Source organism: Parasteatoda tepidariorum, chromosome 10 (genome assembly GCF_043381705.1).
Source record: "Parasteatoda tepidariorum isolate YZ-2023 chromosome 10, CAS_Ptep_4.0, whole genome shotgun sequence".
NCBI classification, from domain to species: domain Eukaryota; kingdom Metazoa; phylum Arthropoda; class Arachnida; order Araneae; family Theridiidae; genus Parasteatoda; species Parasteatoda tepidariorum.
The window spans coordinates 13,817,152-13,830,778 of record NC_092213.1 but is presented as its reverse complement, the minus strand read 5'-3'; the positions used below and the strand labels follow the sequence as shown (position 1 = coordinate 13,830,778).

Sequence of the window (13,627 nt, the reverse complement as noted above, 5' to 3'; positions counted from 1 at the left end):
CTATACTTCAGTTATAATAGAACCAGACGCTTCAAACTAATAACTATGGTTGGATAAGTAAATATCCTTCCTTCGGTTTTAATTAATCTAAGTTCTGAAAACCAAAAAAAAACAAAACCGAAACTATAGTATATAATTGCTCGTAATCTGAATGATCTCTGCTTTTAAAGCTTCAATAAACAAACAAATAAATTATGAGTAATGAATAGACATCTTTAAGCAATATACAAAATAATATACTGGTTTACGGAAATGAAAAAGTTTTAGAATTTAAATTAAATTGCTTTTTAATGATCAACACTGATTACGCGCAATGCAAAGGTACGGCAGGGATGTCAGAAAATAATCACTACGACGACGTGAACGCCACTTTTTGTGCGTAAAACCGGTCTGTCAAAATCGTGTTGCTTTTCTAAACCCCCCCCCCGGGAAAGTTAAATGTCCTTATCCCCTATATTAGTCCCTGGTTTATGTGCATTATATTTTTTTGGTTCAATTGATTATGCCATGATCTAGAAAATTTTTTGAAGGAAAACTCAATTAAGACTTCAATATTCTTAAATAATCAAAAAGATTCAATATAAAGGGAATATCTCTGTGTAAAAAAAAACTTAGAAATGTTTTTGTAAAGTTCATGTAGAAAACTAAATTTAAATATTTTTTAATGCTTTAAAATATGTCCAGAAACTGAGAAAGGCAAACTGGCCCATTAGAACTTTTTAGTATCACCCTGAACTGAGTTTCAGGTCCGGGATCATTCTTCTGTTTGAAGAAAAAACTATAATTAGCTGTGACAAATACTTTTCAGAAGTAGATTTCTAAACTAACTTCTCCAAGTTAATGTGCTCAGTAAAGTTGGATTTCAAAAATCACCCCTTAAGCCCATTAATTTATCTTATCTGTTAAAACTTTTTTTTTTTTTTTAAAAAAAACCTGTTTGAAATACTTGCATATTTTCTGCAAAACATTTGTAGTCACAAAAAAAAGTTAACATATTTATAGTTTAACGTGTATAGGCGCCAGATTTTTTTCCTCATTGTTAACTCGCAAGAACTTGAAACAAAAATCTTGTATAGATTTCTGTGTGAAATATTTGTTAAAACAAAATTAAACATCAAAACATATAAAGAAAACATTTATTGATGTAACATAAAAATTATAACAAATATTTACATTAGTGAGATTCAAAAATAACTCGTAATGAAGATGAAAATTTGATTTTAAAAAAAAAGGTGCATGTTTTATTAAGTTGGATTAGAAATGTAAGTTATGTGAAGTTAAACATCTATGAACTTAAATATGTTTTTATGGACACTTTTAAGTAGATACAGTCTTCGATGAAATCTATCTTTATAGGCCTAATAGTAAAATACTCCTATCTAATTTAATTTAAAGAAATTATCTTACATTTTTTTAACATTCTAACTAGCTTAGAAATGATCCAGCAAACTATCACAATCATATTTTAAATGGGTAGTGTTAACAGTGCTCTGGAGCACATTAATTTTAATGGCCCATTTTCTATCTAAATCTTTAACGTTATGCATACATTTTCGATAGTATTACTTTAACTCTTGTTTGGTTAAAGAAGCATCCACTCACTCATTTTAAATTTGAAGCATTATTTACATACTTACATTTTTAAGGAAATACATATATACACACTTAATAGATGCCCAATGTTTCTCAGTTAAATAGTCACAAAAGATTTGTAGCTAATTTAAAGGGATTATTTGCTTTTCCAATACAGTATACTCTCGAAATCTAAAAGTTGAAGAGATTGCTAAGAAAATTTCAAGATAACAAGCTCAGAACTAAATATTTTCGAAAAAATTGAAAAATTTATTCTAAAATATTACTCTAAAAAGTAGAGTCATGAAACATAACAATAACTACTATGAATGTACACAGACATAGTTTACTGAAAGTCTAAATACGACAATGGTAATTTTATTTTTAAAAGTAAGAGAAAATTAATTTTGCATTAAATAGAAAAGAATTGGTTAACATTTTTACATCGTGATTTTTCCAAAAAAAATTTCATTCCTATTTCGAACAAAATTCATAATAAGGTTTTGAGAAGAAACTCTTCTACATAGGAATTCAAATTATAAAAAGGTGGATATATAATGTTAAGGGGGGAAATATTTTTTTTGTTGTCATAACGAGTTTTTTGAGATATCGAGAGAATACTGGACTAAAAATACATCACAATTCTTTCTTATTTTACTGTACTAAAAATACATACACAATTCTTTCTTATCTTTAACGAATTACATTTTTTTTCCCCAAATACAAGGAAAGTTTTGATTTTAAAAAGCAAAGGTTGGACATCATTGAGTTACATAATACAAAAAATTAACACATAGACAAAAAAAAAATTGTGCATACAGCTGCTAGTTTGTTGCAATATTAAATAATGGGGAAAAAAGTCATCCTTACATAATATTTTTCTTTTCAAGCGTATATGTCTATAATTGGGTGCTTCATAAAAAATTAAAAAAATTACGTCTAATTTTAATGGGCACAGCATTATGTGCCTAGTAAGTACTTTTATACCTATCTTAGAGCATCTAGTTTTGAAAATCATCACAATTTCAAAATGTACATTTCAGAAACATATCTGCTGAGAGGAAACATTTACATAAAACACAATTCATTTTAGATCGCACACATAAAAAATTTCCTCATTTTTACTAGCAAGAAGATCCAAAATCTGCATAATTTTTTAACAGTTTTTAAATGTCAATATAATTTAGTTTTCATATGTAACAGAAAAATAAAAAATATTAGACTCTAGCAAGGCCCGCTTTAAAGATTTCAAATTATTAGACAAATATTCAAAGTATTCACCAATTTTTGAAAGTTTTCTCCAAATTCAAATCCTGACAATGCAATGGCAAATTTTTTGACAATTTTTACCATAGTCAAATACTCATTGTCATTAACATTTGTTTATATTACTATATAAATGCTTTCAATTTATATTTTTAGTAAAATATTTACTATAATTTTAATAACATTTATAATAAGAATTATAAAATAATATTTAATATAATTATTTTGGAAAATAATTTAATAATAAAACTGCTTGAATAAACAAAATTATCACAATCTAGAGACTGCCAACATTATTGAATCTTTTGAGTTTTTCGGGGAAATTGTCTTTGTAGAGAACCGGATCTGCTCTAAATTCTACAGTTTTCAAAGTCATCAGACCATAGCTCTGAGCAAACCTATTTATACACTCAGTACGTTCAGCCATGTGGATAACATCAGCAGATAACATTTCCACATTGGTGCATTCAGGACATTTAAACTTCTTCCGTGGTGTAACCTTGATAGGTGCTTTTCCGGTAACATTAGCAACAAGAAAATTCATAGCAATATCTTCACAGTTCATATGATCATCCACCCATTCCTTGATATCACCAGGCATGGAATTGGTATAGAGATAGCTATAGTACTTATGATAATATGCAGCACCAGTCAAAACCATCGATATCTCGTTAGTCCATTCAGACTCGTACTTCCATTTCTTGGTTGTATTGTCCCACAGGTGGACTCTAGATGGAAATCCAACAATACGATCTGGAAACTCACGCCACACCTCGTAACCGAATTCAAGCTCATCGGCCGTCAACATAACGATGTCGTCGTCAATAGCCAACACGGCTTCGGTTTCTATTTCATCATACGGATAGAATCTATTGCTAAGTCTGTTTTCTTTCGTTTGAACCACTTTCAATGGTTTACTGATCTTTGGCCATGCAGAAGCTGGAGGTGGAGACTTGACTTGGTTGTTCCAAACAACAAGAACTTTGGCCAAACTAGGCGCTTGGACAACCTTTTGAATGACCTGGAACAAGCTTTCCAATCTATCATAGGTAAGGATAACAGCAGTAAATCCTTGAGATTTAGGAGCAATAGCAGGCAAGAAGAGTGGTGCAGAGGCTCCAAGTTTAGAAGGAGGATCATTCCAGTCCTCATATGTCTTAGAACTATGTGGAAATATTCTTGACTGGAGAATATCTAAAGTTGCAGTAGTTATTTGCTTCATGGAACTAAAATATTTTTGCCAGAGAAAGCACGCTTGTCGACGCATTTCCGTTATCTTTTCGTCTGAGACGGATTTTAAAATGTGAACTAGATCACCAAGATTTTCTTCAAATAGTGTAATGCTAGCTCTTTTCCAATCTATAACTTCTGCAAACGGCATGATGTATCCGTCAGCAACAACAACCGGAATACAACCAGCTTTTAAAGCTTCCGATAAAGCCGTTTGGCCGAGTCTAGCACCACGTATTATAATACAAAAGGTAGAATCTTCTAATATAGCTGGATATTCATAAGTATCTCCTCCTCTACACCTAGATGTGGCATTCTGGGAACTAGCATCTTCAGAACAACGTCCAAGAACAAGCAATTCAGGGTGTTCTTCCGCTAAATCTTCAAGTTCATGACGATATTCAAAATGAATATTTATTTGGGCAGATGAAGCGAGCCAACGTCTCGATGCTTCCTTACAACTATTAATATCAAAAGGATGGTTTATAAGACTGAAAGTTGGAATACTTATGTCGAATGTTCTTCGATAAGTCCAACTTGAAAAACCAGCACCAGCTATCATTGCTTGGTCGGAGTCTATTTCTAAAACTGCATTATAATCAGGCACACTTCCAGGAAGCATGTTAAACAACAAGTGATTGATACCTGAATTCCAGTAGGGTAAATTAGCAAGTATTTGTGAAGTTTCCTTCAATCTGACTAAATTTTGATTGAGTAAATCTAGAGATGGAATAAATATACAAGCCTTGCTGGGATCAGAAACGTAATAAGGACTATCGTAGATGGTTTGTAATATTTCCACAAACTCACGAGAATGTGATACCGAAACGGGTACTCCTTTTCCATCTTCGTATTTGTAAATTGGGTAGATGTAAACAGACAATTTATCTTGTGAATGACCACATTTATAAACGTCAAAACAATTGAAATAATTGCATTTAGTGTTTCGTTGACCTGCATTCAATGCCGACGACAGAATCCTTATTTCTGGTGAATTCTCAATAGAACGAAGCATGAATTTTTCTTCCTGTTTATGAATGTTCCATGGTTTAAGTAAAATTACGGTTATTATTATAAATGCAAAAACAGCTATACATGAAACATTATATAAAATGGGATTCGATTTTGGTGCTCGAGAAAAACCCATGATATTTTGATTCAAATGTTTCTAGATAAAATAATTATAATAAGAGCATATTTAAATGGGTGTATTACTTTGCAATCTACCCAAGAACCTAATATGCGAAACTAATCTTCTTTGATCACTATAACTCATAACTTTGAATATTTTCCATAATGTATTTCGATTAAATTGTGTCAAGACACATTATAATATTATTTAAAAATATTTTTTGGCAGGAAAGGTTAAACAAAAACAAAATTACTTATTCAAGTTCGTTTTCGACTACCTAATTCTGCTCTTTTGAAGGCTTAGTAAAAGTAACAGTAAGCTAAGTTTGTAGATCTCAATTAGATGACATAATTCTTTTTTTTCTAATTTTCGCCTTTGAATTAAATTTATTAGTTTCATTATGATTAAAAAAATTTTGTATGCATTTTCAGCAATTTAATATAGTTGTATTTAACTTTTCAATGCTCAAATATTTTAAATTATATAAGTTTCATTAAAAGTGGCTACAATCAAGTTCAATCATATCGTAAGCAAAAAAAGCAGACACCAGACACTAAACAAAAATAAGAAATAATAACTTAGAAAAAAATATATATAACTTCGTTGTTGAACATACTTTATTATATTAAAGTATAAAACTTCTAGGATCTTTTAGTAAATATAAGGCAATTAATTTCTTTCTTCTTATTAATTTATAAGTAATTAGATAGACATATTTATGCTCGGTTATTTTCTTTTAATCCTCTTGTGCGTTTTATAAATCATTGCTAAGCTCTTAATCTTGGAGCTTCTATATATTCCGCTATTATATGTAAGAAAAATCGCTTTAAATTTTTACTATGATCTGTGCTTATTTATCATGACCTAAAATTTGTTGTTATATTTTGAATGAGTCAATCAAAATAATCTCTTCAACCCATGAATATATTAAACCTTAATGTTCTCAAAGCAAATATGAGTTTCAGTTTATAAGAGGATGCCTCTCTTAATTTGGCAATTTTTATGTTATTGTAGAAAGTAGTGAAAATTACTTAAAAGTGAGGTTTTCTAATCAAAAATCGCGACAGAAATAATTGGAAAATGGAAGATTTTATATACAGTAAAAACTATAGTGTTAAAATGCATAATCCATGACGCATGCTTTTCCTCACTCCGAGATATATGACTTATTCTTGAAAATAGAATTTTACTCTAAAGCTTTTATCTTTGCAACTATAAGCACCATAGTGTTAATGCTTGATTGTTATACTTTCTTTCTATTAAAGGGACTGTAAAAAATGGCAAGTTATTGATGTAAATTTATGCTCTATCAATTAAGGTATGGGTACTATTAATATCATATATTAAGTACCTAATATAGTAGTATTGGTATCTAAGGCTAGCTCAACTATATCCTGTGCCCTTAGATGAAAAAATCAAATTACTCCTCTTTAATATGTGTAGCTATATTTAACTAGGTGCAAAATGTGGCAGACATGCCCTGGTGGGTTCTAGTTTTAGTGTAGAAAAAATGGATTCATGAAACTGGAGATACCATTAACCATACTCAGACTTGATTCTTTGGAGTAAAACTAATAGCATTAATATAATAATGTTAATAGCATTCGTTCTAAAAATTGTTTACTCTGCCCCACCCAAACTATCAACAAAACAGGCAGTGTACAGCTTCCACTTCCCAGACAATAAGTTATATACTTATAGACAATAAGTTATAACTTATTATATAGATACTTATACAGACAATAAGTTATATTATATTAATGTCAGTAAAATTTGGTTTCACAGAATTAGAAGGAAAAAAATATTTTTTTAAATAAAACCAATAAAGCTCTTTTTGTTTATTATAGATTATTTTGGTTAAAACCAGTTTTTTTGTTCTTAAAAAAACATGTTGAATAATATTTTAATCTCTTGACTGAAATTAACTGAACCATTCCAAAGTGTTTCATAGTATTTAAATATTCCATTTAACTATTAATTAATATTTTCAATAAACAATTCAAAAATATACACTTTTGTTCTTTAAATTTGTTAATATAATGATAAAAAAAAGAAGCAGAACTGAATATTTCATCTATGTTTTTATATTTCTTTACAACTACAAATAATGTGCAAAATAAACAATAAACATTAAAATTTATTTTAGTAATATATGTTGAAGAGTGATTGCCCACCCTACCCCTTGCTCGCCAGTAATATAAAAATACTGTAATTCAGTATTATATAATTAATATTATTCTATTATAATATATTATATTGTAATATATTAATATTATATTATATAATTAATATTATACATTTATAATATTAGTAATTAAGTTTTATGAAATATGAATTTCTTGTTTTTTTTAATCCCTTAAAGTTTGAATAAATATAAATTATAATGTATTTAAGGTAATATATCATACCTTTTATATTATTAATAATTAAAAATACTTGGAAATAATTGAAGGATTAAAAGGTACAAACAAGACATGAGTTGCATATAAAATAGTAAAAATAAGTTTTAGGACTAAGAGTTCAATAATAAATAAAGTAACTGAGCTACTTTTTTTCATTCATTTTGACATAATAGAGCTTTGAGTTTAAGGGTATCAAAGTTTGTAAATGTCCTGAAATTTCTGATTTTCCTGTTAAAATATATTTTGTCTATATCAGCTTTTTGGCCTGATATTTATCATTTGTGTAAACTCAGATGATCCCATTTTCTACGAATACTAATGCAGCTCTTAAAATAATTGTTATGTATAATTGAAAGATTTAGGATTTCCAGCTAATTTCTTTTTATTTTAATAAATGCTAAGATGCATCTTCGCTGAGTTTTGGTTTCAAAATTATTAGAACCCTACTTTAAAAGATTTGATTAAAGATGTCATGAACACTCTTACAAATTTTAAATAAATATCGGTTTGAAGGAATATTAACTAATTGGTACTGATTATTTTCCTAATGCAACAGTACCATTTAAATGTCCTAAATATTAATCTCAAATTGTTAGGAGTTGCTCAGTGCTCCATTTATAGAATACTGGAAAAGCTGTTAAAACTTTTTTTTCAGAATAAAGTAATTCTGAAATTAAAAATTGTATGTTTTATTTATTTATTAATTTTTTTTTCAATTAAATTAGTTTTTATTGTACTTAAATGGAGCAAATTATACTTTAATTTGTTGTTTGCCCTTTTTAAAAGTAGTCTGATACATGTATATACTCTATCAAAATATGTCCTTTCTTTTTCTTAAGTCCACTATGAGGTCTGCAATTTACTTAATAACATCATGCAGCATTAAATAAAATTAATTTACAATACACTGAAAATATTTCAAAAATTAACAAAATCATTTGAACCATAATTTTTTTTTTTTTTTTTTACTCTGATAGCAAAAAATTATACATAAAGTAAAATGTAAAACTAAAGTATAAAAAATTTCCATTTATGCTTTCGATTGTAACAAACATAATGTGTCTTTACAAAAGATAAAAAATTATCTAACTTTTTATTCTAATTTATTCCATAATTACATTATTTAACTAGTTTTAAAAGTAATTAGATTTGGTGTTAGGTACTTTATTTTATAATACGCATTTTTAAAACATTTTGCTCATATCATATCAATTTATTTTTATATTTTTACAAGAAAACTACGCTATCTAAACTTTTAAAAATTAGGTACATAAGCTTGATTTAAAGAAATACAGATTCTCAGTAGTATTTAAACATAAAAGTGGAACATTTTTATCAGAAATATGTTATTTTTCTTTTGATTCTAAAACTTTCTAATAATTCTTTTGATTTTTTTAAAACTATTTGAAAAAATAATAAAAAGTTAAATTTTTAAAAAGATTACTTATATTATATTTAAGAAAAAAAATTTAAAAAAAACAAGCTTTTTTTTTTTTTTTTTTTTNTTTTTATTTTTTTTTTTTTTTTTTTTTTTAAATAAGGTCATCTGGTTTAAACCAGCCAACCAACCCTATGGTTCCATGTATCTTTTTTTGTGTGAGTTGCAATTAAAAGTTGCCTTTATTGAAGCTTCAATCCTTGTATTTGTAAGATAACAATTACTGTTATTTTATTATTTGACATTGACTCGATATAATTTCTGATGATTTTAATTTTGTTTACAGTTGCAAAATGGGTACCTCAAGCAGCAGCCTACACGAGCTGCGAGATAACAAGTATTTACAAATGTTCTCTGGAAAAGAAGCTATTTCTCCGAATGACCCCTTTTGGAATCAGCTGCTTTCTTTTACCTTTGCCCCTCCTCACTCTTGTGCCGACTGTCGTTTACTGGAGGACAGTATTCGCCCGATGTTAGATGCTTTGCTAAATACCAATCCACTTACGGGAAATGTGGCTTCTCTTATTAAAGTGTTCCTCATTCACTCCTCTGAACTGAAAGCTGCTGTGCAGTGTGAAAATAAAGTATTCATCTGGCAAGCTCACAACTCCCTTTTTATTTTGAGGTGCATCTTGAAATATTTCATTGAAACCTTAGGTGAGGAAGGAATGATAAAACAGCTTGAAGATGCTCAACTGAACAAAAGCGACCCCCAGAATGCTTGCGAACCCGAAAAGCTTCTCGAAGACGTAATAAATGCCCTGATCGAAATAGTCGTCGACATATCCCTCGATAACCGGACTTACGCTATAACCGTGGAAGCGGTGCATACTTTGATCGTCTTGCTCTCGGTGCAGATGTTTTCTTCGAGGCCAGCTAATCTCTCTGGTGTCTACTCGATTTTCATGCATGGGAAATGTACTATTCACTCTCTCTTGCTGGTCAAAACTCTTTTTCAAAATTACTGCAATCAGCAGAAATGCCCGCATTGTGTCACTACCGCAGAAGGGGGAAGTATCATTGCTGGACTTGCAACTGGAATTTGGAATATATTGTCATTAAGTACTGTGCATCAAGAACCTCCTAAAAGTGAACCAATGACGGTACTCGCAAATCAAAGCTTATTGTTTCTTTTATTATTAGTTAATCATTGCACTAATGAGAAGGAGGGGAAAAACCCTTATCGTGGTGCTCTTTTATCATTTAGCAATTCAAATAGCACTTGTGAAATGCCTAAGGAAAGCATGGAGGCTTTTAAATTAGACTATGATGCTCTCTTTACTACATTGTGTAACACACTAAAAGATGATCAAACCGCTTTGTTAACATATATGTTAATTCACCAAAACCCACATTTTCGTCAATATATTATATTTTCATCAGATGTTTCGTTGCTTGTTGTACCGTTATTGAAGCTACTGTATGATGCACCTGAAAAAAATTCTCATCTTATTTATATGGCATTAATAATTATATTAATATTAAGTGAAGAGGAGTACTTTGACAAACAAATTCATTCAATAAAATTGAAAAACATAACATGGTATATGGAGCGAACATTATCTGAAATTTCCCTTGGTAGTTTATTGGTTCTTATTCTGGTTAGAACTATACAATACAACATGACTCGAATGCACGATAAGTATCTCCATACAAACTGCCTGGCTGCATTGGCTAATATGTCTGCCTATGTTCAAAACCTGCATCCATATGTTTGCCAAAAATTTGTTAGTTTGTTAGAATATATGGGTAAAAGATACATACACGTGACGGATCAGTCGAGAACCGTGTTGCAAATTGATGATGAACTGCCTTCTTCAGATTTGTCTGTTCTCGAAGAGGTATTGAGAATGCTGTTGGAGATTTTAAATTCATTTTTCACTTCCCAGCTAAAGAACAATATCAATTTGTTATACACAATCCTTTATAAGAAAGAAATTTTTGGCATGTTTCGATCAAATCCTAATTTTCAAGACATTATGCAAAATATTGACATTGTGTTGCTGTTCTTTACTTCACATTTAGAATCTATGGATCATAATTCATCTGTTTCTGAAGTGTCTGAAATCTTAAAAGCAGCTGCTTCTACATGGTCTAAAGAAAAGCTTAAAAAATTGCCGGAGTTGAAGTTTAAGTACGTCGAAGAGGGTCAACCGGAAGAATTTTTTATTCCGTATTTATGGTCTGTTGTTTTTCACTCTTCTGAAATATACTGGAACTCTAAGAATATTTTAATTTTTAATCCTCACAAAACTTCTTAATAATTTTAAGAATTCAAGTGAAGTAACTAAAATTAGTGTTTAGTTTAAAGTGTGTTGGATTTACTTCTGTTCAAAGTTTAGTTTCCTATCAACTATTAATAAGACAAACACAACAAATATTTTTTTTTTTAATGATTAGAAATATTTGTTTGCAATTATATAATCATATGTGTTATTTTTGCAATTAATTTTTTTATTTTTAACTGTACTAGTATGAATAATGCTAATATATAAGCTTTTGTAATAAATATTTATTAGGAATAAATTAAATATTTTATTATTCGACTTTGTATGATGGTGATTTAAAATATTTTCCTATGTTTGTTGTATGTAATGTTTGGTGATTTAAAAAAATTTGCAGAGAATAAATTTCTTTGAGAAGTTAATAACTGTGAAAAAAATATTTTGTATAAACAATTTTGAAGAAAATATAATAAAAACATTTTAGTTTTATTTTTTAAATAAATATTGTTTTTAATTTTCAAAATTGGCTATAGGTGGCAGTTTGTTTCATCCATTAAAAGTTATTGTTATACCCCAATTTTGCAGGCTATTCAATTGAAAAGAGACCTTAGAAAATCAAAAACTGAGGATAATCCAGAACTGTTTATTATAATAATTTATCATATTTATTTTAATCAATTATATAAGTTTAAGCAGTTTTTTTAAGTAATTTACTAGAGCAGTTTTTTTAAAGAACTGGAACCAATTGCTCATCTTAAACTTATTGATAACAATAATTAAAATAATCGGATAACAATGATAAATGCGGAGACTTCAACATTCAGCACCATGCAAAAGTATAGAGCAAAAAACAGCCTTAAAAACACTTATTTTTTTGTTGATATTTATATTTGAAGCTCTCCAAAATTTTTGAAGGCTTCTGAAACAGGTTCTAGCTTTTATGATTCTTTGGTTTATATCAAGGTTGCTGTCTCCTTGTTTATTTACTGTTTTCCCAAGGTATGTGAAAGAATCTATTTCTCTCTTTTTTATTGTTAGATTTTGCATTTGTTCTTATGGTTTTTGTTTTATTCTTATTAATTTGTTGACCGATTTGATTTGCAAATTTATTAAATTTTTTAGTTTTTTTTCTCTTCAAGATCGATGCATCTAGATGAAATGAGGGTTATGTCACCTGCATAATTAAGATCTTCTAATGTGGTGTTAAAATTCCATCTGATCCCTCTTTTTTTGATTTTTGGTCACATTCTTCATGAATTCTGAATAAAAATCCAGACAAAATGTATAGGCGATCGCAATGCTCGAGTACCCCATCTGAGGAGAAGACTGGTTCCATGCCTCTGGCCATTCTCTTTTCAGTCGTATAGGGATGTACTACAATATTTTTCCAATTTTAGTATTTTTTTATTTTAAATTTTAGTATTTTTCGTACTTAATTCTTAAAAGTATTGTTTTAAATTTCCATGACACTTTTTTTAGAACTATGTTTGATGCAGTTTTCAATTCCTTATAGTTTCCTAACTTAAAAGATTTTAATCTATTTGAAAATCAAGACAAAAACTAGCGTACTTCCTTCTTCCATGACTCTCCACACGAATGGTGAAAGCATGCGAAGTGTTGCCATTGGTGGAGAGTTCTGCTCTACTCCACCTGTAGCCTATCTCAATCGCCAATCCCTGTGTTACTCTTGTTTGAACATCGAAAGAGTCTGTAAGTATTCTATGATCCTCAATACATGTTTTACTTCCATCATTAAGGCTCTTAATGAGATTATAAATTTTTCTGAGATTTTGTAATTTTTAAATATTTTCAACATTTTGTACCAAAATCAAAAGTCTTACTGAAGTCAATAAAATTTGGTAAAAAAAATAGTGATTCAACACCAGTTATTTCCTACGTAGATAAGCTGGCATTTGTGAACGACGGAATTCCCGTGAAACGTTTTTTGGATTTTATTCTAACTTAAAGGTGTAAATCTGAATAGTTATCTGAAACTATTGTATATCGTTTCCTAATGACATAGGCATAAATAAATGATTGTCGAGGACAATCATAGAATAACTCACCAAATATGGCAGGCAAGTACTCAGGTTTAAATGCAAGGTTAAATGATTATCAGGTTTGAAATGCTTTGTCGTTGTTGTTAATTTACGTCGCACTAGGGCTGCACAATGGGCTATTGGCGACGGTCTGGGAAACATCCCGGAGGATGATCCGAAGACATGCCATCACAATTTTGATCCTCTGCGGAGGGGATGGCACCCCCGCTTCGGTAACCCGACGACCTGCGCGCGAAGTCGAGCACTTTACGGTAGCACAGTTTAACGAGGACCAATACCGCACTTTCAGGAAAATATATTAG

General features: G+C 29.5%; 2 protein-coding genes across 4 annotated transcripts; one reads left to right on the top strand and one right to left on the bottom strand.

Moving 5' to 3' along the window:
* Positions 1 to 1,122: 1,122 nt before the first annotated feature.
* Positions 1,123 to 5,482, bottom strand: LOC107437365 (exostosin glycosyltransferase sotv). The gene has a single exon (XM_016049346.3). It carries the CDS (start codon positions 5,213 to 5,215, stop codon positions 3,116 to 3,118), a length of 2,100 nt encoding a protein of 699 aa, XP_015904832.2. The 5' UTR covers positions 5,216 to 5,482; the 3' UTR covers positions 1,123 to 3,115.
* A 223-nt stretch (positions 5,483 to 5,705) lies between these two features.
* On the top strand, positions 5,706 to 11,586 carry LOC107437366 (dymeclin). 3 transcript variants are annotated; one of them, XM_016049347.3, is made up of 2 exons: positions 5,706 to 5,865; positions 9,327 to 11,586. In XM_016049347.3, exon 2 carries the CDS (start codon positions 9,334 to 9,336, stop codon positions 11,299 to 11,301), a length of 1,968 nt encoding a protein of 655 aa, XP_015904833.1. In that variant the 5' UTR covers positions 5,706 to 5,865; positions 9,327 to 9,333; the 3' UTR covers positions 11,302 to 11,586. The 3 variants fall into 3 exon arrangements, with proteins under 3 accessions (XP_015904833.1, XP_015904834.1, XP_042904262.1); XM_016049348.3 differs by having other exon boundaries at positions 5,717 to 6,011; XM_043048328.2 differs by lacking the exon at positions 5,706 to 5,865 and adding an exon at positions 6,487 to 6,518.
* The last annotated feature ends 2,041 nt before the right edge of the window (positions 11,587 to 13,627 follow it).